Below are 7,353 nucleotides of genomic sequence, written 5' to 3' on the forward strand. Positions count from 1 at the left end.
TGTGTGTGTGTGTGTGTGTGTATTAGTTTTACAGAGACATTTAGCAGACAAACCAAGCTAGACACAGTTGAGGACAGAACTACACAGAGAATGAGAAAGATCCAGAAGATTAGGATGTATTGCCAAAGTTAGTATAAGGACAACCAGAGCAATTTAGGCAGAACCCAAGAGAAGCTGGGTTGAATCAGTCAGCTGGGAGGATTAGTTTGTACAGATGGTAGAAGCATCCATGACTAGGCCTAGAGATAGATAGTTAAAACAGAGAAGGGAACACTCTGACTTCAGCCCAAGCCATGTCTTTGTACATCTTGGATATAGCTTTCATCTCCTCCCTTCATCTGAGGAAATAAAACTGACATTTACACTACAGGTGTTGTGTTCTGTTCTTAGATGTTCCCCATCATGAGACAGTATGGAGATACATTGGTGAGAAACTTGAGANGAGAAGAAGAGAAAGGGGAGCCCATCAACATGAAAGAGTAAGTAAGTGGTGGTGCAGTTGAAGGGACTGTAAGGACCTCAGTATCCCCTCAACCCTGGGAATACAACATCTGCAAACTGACACCAGGTAAATGCCAAAGTGTGAGTGTGTGATAGGAGCCTGGACACCACTGATGATCTTGTGATTCTGACTCTGTGGCTCTCTGCCTGGGTAGATGGGAAATATGAGCTGTCTCAGATGCAAATGTTGATTCCCATGTCTCTCTCCACTCAGCATCTTTGGAGCTTATAGCATGGATGTGATCACTGGCACATCATTTGGCGTGAACGTCGATTCCCTCAATAATCCACAGGATCCCTTTGTGCAGAAAGCCAAGAAGATTTTAAAATTTAAAATTTTTGATCCATTTCTTCTGTCTATAAGTATGTATACTATTTCACCTCTATTTATATCCTTACCCTCTACATGCTAGTAAAAATAACATCATAATTAAGATATAGTTCACATGTAAAACTAAGTATATAAACTGCACAAGTCAATTGTTGTTTACCAAAGGTCCATATACATTCATCATCATTGCCCACCAGAAAATGTGTTCTCCAAAAACACCATTTCATTCTCATCTCCCATTCTTCCTCACCATAAGAAAATGCCTAGCTCCCTATCTGCTCCTGTAGATTTGCCTATTTTGGGCATAGCATCAAATACAATATAAATATTTTATAGAATATATGAAATTTGGCAATAAGTTTCTTTCATTTACAATCATATATTCAACAGAAACATTTGCTAAAGTTCCTATGTTCTGTAGACAGATCATATTCCATCCCATCTGATGGTCATTCAATTTATTTCCAGGTTTGGGGTGTTGTGAATAACGCTGTCATGGACACTGGAGTCTAAGATTAGGACTCAACATTTGTTTTTGTGTTTTCTGGGAGGGCAATTGGTGTGGAATTAGTGATTTTTTAATAAAAGTATGCTGTGTTTGATATGTTGGACAACTGAAAAGTTGCTCCCACAACAGCTGCAGCATTCAATTATACTGCCAGTAGTTCTCAAGGACTCCATTTTCTCTATATCCCATTTGAACCTTCATTTTTCTTCATTACTGTTTAAATTATTGCCACCTTAGAGGACATTTTTGAGTCCAACATTGTGGGGAATTATTTATATTTTTATTTTTTAAAAATGTTATACATGGGTTCTATATTTGCATTATTTCCATCCCTCCTGTTCTCCTCTAACTTGTTTCTTGTCCTTAACTCTTTCTCAAAATCATGACTCTTTTCCTTTAAGTATAATTGCTGCATATATGTGTGTGCATATATGTATGTATATGTGCATGTATGTGTGTATGTTTATACACATGTATATGCATATATATGTATGTATGTATGTACATACACACATATATATATTGTACTGAGCCCATTTAGTATTGCTCTATGTACATATGTTTATGGTGAAGCCCTTGGGATTGAATAGCTTACTAGCCTTATCCTCGGAGAAAACTGATGATTTCTCTCAATAGCCACTAATTTCCTGTGGCTTTTAATGTAGAGGTAAGAGTCTGTGAAAATTCCCCTTCCACAATGGCATGTCAGACTGTTTTATCATCACACTGGTCTTTTCTGGACAACAATATCTTTGAGATTTCATGGATTTAGTTTTCCTGTCATGTCTAGAAGATACAATCTCATGGCAGGGTTTCTCCTTTTCTTGCCTTGACAACCTTTCTACCCCACATCTATGATTTTTTCCTAAGCCTTGGGTTTAGGGCTTGAATTGTAGACATATCAGTTGATGCTGGGAAATCCATTGTCACTCATTCTCTGCATTTATTTTTTTTCCTCTGTAGTTCTGTTTCCGTTTCTCACTCCAATATATGAGATGTTAAATCTTTCCATTTTTCCAAGAGACTCAATGAACTTTTTCAAAAAATTTGTGAAAAGGATGAAGAACGAACGCCTTGCTTCAAACCAGAAGGTAAATGGGACATTACTCACATGATGCTCAGGGCTTGGCCATGATGCTCAGGGTTTGGTCATGATGTTTAGGGTTTGGTCATGATTCTTAGGGTTTGGTCATGACACTCAGGGTCTGATCATGATGCTCAGGGTTTTTTCTCGATACTCAGGGTATGGTTATGTATCAGGCTCTCAATGTGTGATCTATGTATTTTCTTTGCGTTCTCATAAAAAGTAATTAGAGAAAACTATGATTAGAGCAAGATGGTGTTTACATCTTAGGAAGATAAGTGCTGAGTGAATCAATATGAAAAAGAATTATAGGAACAGTGTCACCTTTGCCAAAAGAGGGATAGTTGTTATCATACACTGAGATAAGTACCGGTCAAGTAACATTGCCACCACCCTTCACTGAAAAAGTGTCAAAAATAGAATTTGCACCAAGAAATTATATCTACTATTATTCTGTCTCTAAACTTACTATCTTCAAAAATGATTTCTATCTTAAACCTTTTATTTTGACATAGTCTCCAACAGAAATATCATCATAACTGGTGAAGGTTGGCCCATGTTAAATTTGAGTATGTCTTGCTTTTTGTGTGGGTGTTTTCTTGGCAGTGAGGCCCTAAGCCACTAACTCACCCAATAGGTGAATATCTTCTCTGGACAAATAGTTTGCTAGCTGCTAGCCTACATTTGCTATTTGTAGCATGGAAATTACAAAAAGTCTGTGAGCAGATCGGGGAGGAAGGCCCCTGTGATTCCAGTTAGAATTTTGTAGTATCTGGAGTGTGGATCACTAAGGGATGCTCGCACAAAACTTGGCAGTGAGCACTACAGATAGAATTAATCAAGGAGGCTGTTGGTTAAGCATTGTGGGGAGAGAACAGAGAATAGAAGCTTAGGTTCTTTCCTGAGAAAGTGCTATGAGAGGAGTCAGCAGCTCTCTGTCAAGGAGTCTGCTCATGAGCCAGAGACACAGATCAGATGAACAAAGACCAGAAGCTGCATTTCTCTCAGGGCAGTGTCCTGCTCCCCAAGGCTTGCTGGTAGATGCTTTAATTTTAAGTGTATGGGTGCTTTGTTCTACCTGCATGCCTATGCACCATGTATGTGCAATGGCTGCAGAGACCAGAAGGGGACATTGGATCCTCTGGAACTGAAGTTATAAGTAGTTGTGAGTCACCATGTATGTTCTGGGAACTGAACTCAGGTCCTCTGCAAGAGCATTTAGTGATCTTAAACAGTGAGCAATTTTTCAAGCCCCATAGATGATTGTATATTCATTGATAACTCAAGCCTCACTTGTAAACTCCTGGAGACCATATTCTTAGAAGGGATATGAACCCTTGTTTCAAGTCTGACTCTGAACTAAACATCCCTCATTGAAATTTCTCTTGCTGCTTCCAGAACCGAGTGGATTTTCTACAACTGATGATGAATACTCAGAACTCCAAAGGCCAAGAGTCCCAGAAAGGTAACTCATGATGCTTCACAGTGTGTTGATCAATAAGCCCAGAGGGAAGAATGTGTTTGAATGTGTGCAGGCCAGGTGTGGAGGGTTAGTGTTACAGGCATGAGAGCATTTCTGTCAAATTTCAGAAAGACACTCACATCACACATATGGATAATATGTATGGTATCCACAGGAACGTTCTAGAAGGACACCAGTGTAAGTGTGACCAGAGCCTGTAGGGCAGCCACAGAGAAGCATTTCATGCCCAGAAGTCCTCCGTGTTTGGTTTTCTATGACAAAGCAAATACTGATTATCAAATTATCCCATCCCACTCATTTTGGATTTCTGCCTAGGAATTTGTATCCAGGCCCGCTCAGGAAGCACACTGTCTAGTGGTAGGGATGGCCTCTGGGAATGCCACAGTACAATGGTAGAATTGTGTTCACCAGCTTCATCTGCAGTTTATTTTTACTTTTCTGTATAAAGAGCATCTAGGGGACTATATTCCCTGCTCTTCTTCCTCCTTTTCCCTCTGGTTTGATATCATCTGTGGATGCTTTGAGATGGAAATTGTTATTATACATTATAGCTACAGTATGATGACCTCCCAGCTCTATCATCTATTCTGTTCTCACCAGTCATCATTCAGCATACAGGAATGTTGTGTTCTTTACTATTTAAAAATTTTAAATTCTATTCTTAACTATTTAAAAAACTTGCTTCTATCAGTATGACCTCCTGCATTCCCTGCTATGCTCCTTTGACTACGAGTTATCATATATTCAGCTGTCTTATGCATGTGCACTCAGAGCTCTTTGTGTGATGATGTTGTTTGTCCTTACCATTTCTTTTATTTTAGTCTTATTTATTTATTTACTTATGTGTGTGATGTTTGTGTGTGTGTGTGTTGTTTAGTGTGGTGTGTGTATGTATATGTGTAGTATAGTGTATGTGATGTGTATGTGGTGTGTATGTGATATGTGTGTGTGTTAGTATGTAGTATGTATATGTGTGCATATTTGCATGTGGTATCTATGGTGCGTAGTGTGTGTATGTGTAGTTTGTATGTGTGTGGTGTGTGTATGGGATGTGTGTGGTGTGCTCACAAAGACCAAAGGAGAATGTTTGTATTCTGTCCTCTTGCTGTCTTAATCTTTTGAAGCAGGGTCTGTAAATGAATCTGGATCTAGTTTGATAGCCACAAAGCCACAGTGACCTTTCTATCTCCATTCCCACTTTGATGAAATTATGAGAATGTGTGACTGTATCTATTTATGTGAGTTCTTTGATTTGAACTCAGGTCCTATCCACTTGTACAAAAGGAGCTCTTACTCTCGGAGCCATCTCTCTAGCCCCTTTAATTTAAGTTTTCTTAAACAGATAATCAGCAGCAGCAGCGGCAGCAACATAATTTGTGTGTGTGGTGTGGAGCGGTGCATCTGCTGTGCGCAAATCACAACATAACTTTGTAGAGTCAGGTCTCTTTGTATACCTTTACATGGGTTCAGGAATCAAACTTAGCCTCATCAACAAGGACCTTTATCCACTGATCCATCTTACCAACTCTTATATAATTTTGATTCCTAAAACAGACCTTAATTTTTAAGGCAATTTCTGGTCATAGAAGAACTGAGAAGAAAGTGTAGAGATCTCCAATATACTACTACCCATACCCATGTAACACCCACACCACCATCCAACAACCCTGCCCTGCAGAGTGGTGCATGTGTTATAAGATGGACCTACACTGAGATCACTTATGTAAGGTTGAGTCCTGCTTTTGGTATTCTATGTGTTTTAGCCAGTGCATAGTAGTGCCTATCATGGTCCAACATTGTAGCAGGAGTCATGGCATCAGGAGCTCAAGAAAGCTGCTCACACTTCACCCACAACCAGGAAGCATGAGTGCTGGTACTCAGTTTGCTTTCTCCTTTTTATTCTGTCCAGGAAGCTAGCTCATGGGATGGTGCCACAATTAAGATAGGTCATCCAGGACTGGAGCAGTGGCTCAGCAGTTATGAACACCTGCTGCTCTTCCAGAGCTCACAGCCACCTGTAACTCCAGTTTCAGGGAATCTGACACACACACACACACACACACACACACAAGGGTACACACATTCACATGCACACTCACACTCCCAGGCACACTCATGCACAAATGAAAGTAAATATTTGGAAACAAGATCAATAAACTTACTCAAGACAAACCATAATAAGCATATCCAGAAAGTAANTAAAACTAGGTAATACTGTAACAGCATTCCAGGACGCTTGTCTCCTAGGTGACTCCAGGTCCTGTCATATCAACAATCACCACAATCACTGTCAATTATGGCAATACTTTTATTTATTCCACACTATGATAACAGTATAGGTTGGATAGAATCCTGTCTCTTGAAATTTCCCTACTGTGATGATATAACTTTTACCTAACACAGGTGGTATACGGTAATACATATCTTAGACCATTAATTCTGGATTAAAATAATTTGATCTTGGGACTGAAGAGATGGCTTAGCACTTAAGAGTACTTACTGCTCTTCTAGAGGACCTGGATTCCATTCACAACACATTCCATTCACATGGTAGCTTATAGGCATTTGTAATTCTAATCACATGGGATATGATGTCACAGGCCCACTATTGTCCTTTCTGAATACCAGGTATATATGTGGTACACAGATATACATGCAGATAAAACACCCATAGACATAAAATATATTTAAAGTATAATAATAATTTGACCTTTTACTGGTGTTTCAAACAGACACCAGAATGGAACTCAGTCCCAGTTACTGTGAACAGCCTTTTTCTGATCTCTAAACAGCTAGGAATAACACATGAATTTCTTCTGATCTCAACTATGATGTTCTGCTTTGACCTTCCTTATCTGAAATGTTTTTTCCCCCTTTTAGCTCTTTCTGATCTAGAAATGGCAGCACAGGCTGTTATTTTTATTTTCGGGGGCTATGATGCCACAAGCACTTCCATTTCCCTCATAATGTATGAACTGGCCACTCACCCTGATGTGCAAAAGAAAATTCAGGATGAGATTGACAGAGCTCTGCCCAATAAGGTGAGTGGATGGTACTCAGAGAGGGAAGGCAGAGGTAAAGGACTAACAAGAACATGTCCCACTTGCAACGAGATTTTTTTACAGAGAGCTATACAATGGTTCTTCCACCCAGCACGAGACTAAAAGAGAAATAAAGGGAGGGACATAAGAAATTAATGTGACTCATAAGTACACAATCTTTAGTAGAGAGTAGGTTCAGGTGTATTTGTTATCTCTAATGACAACAAAGCCAGGTAGGAGAAACCCAGGAAATCTGTATGACTCTTAAGAATAAGCACCAATCTCCACGTGTCTGGACAGTTATCTCTGATGATACCTGTGGGGTGCTGCCCTGTCTATCTAAGGTCTGCTAGCCTGGCCTTCAGTGATCTCAGCAGGCTGAGTAGTCATTACTCTCAATGGATC

The 7,353-nt window shown here is 39.6% G+C and overlaps 1 protein-coding gene across 3 annotated transcripts in view; it reads left to right on the top strand.

Annotated features, from left to right (window-relative positions):
- The window catches only part of LOC110294273 (cytochrome P450 3A25), a 64,934-nt gene that overhangs the window by 48,022 nt on the left and 9,559 nt on the right, over positions 1–7,353 (top strand). Inside the window, exons 7-11 of one of the 3 annotated variants that reach the window (XM_021162386.2) lie at positions 391–479; positions 716–864; positions 2,304–2,431; positions 3,823–3,889; positions 6,788–6,948. The exons of the other annotated variants lie outside the window; for them this stretch is intronic. Coding sequence (XP_021018045.1) covers positions 391–479; positions 716–864; positions 2,304–2,431; positions 3,823–3,889; positions 6,788–6,948 — 594 coding nt within the window. The remainder of the gene's footprint in view (positions 1–390; positions 480–715; positions 865–2,303; positions 2,432–3,822; positions 3,890–6,787; positions 6,949–7,353) is intronic. 3 annotated transcript variants of the gene reach the window in all.

This window comes from Mus caroli, chromosome 5 (genome assembly GCF_900094665.2).
Source record: "Mus caroli chromosome 5, CAROLI_EIJ_v1.1, whole genome shotgun sequence".
In the NCBI taxonomy this organism is placed as follows: Eukaryota; Metazoa; Chordata; class Mammalia; order Rodentia; family Muridae; genus Mus; species Mus caroli.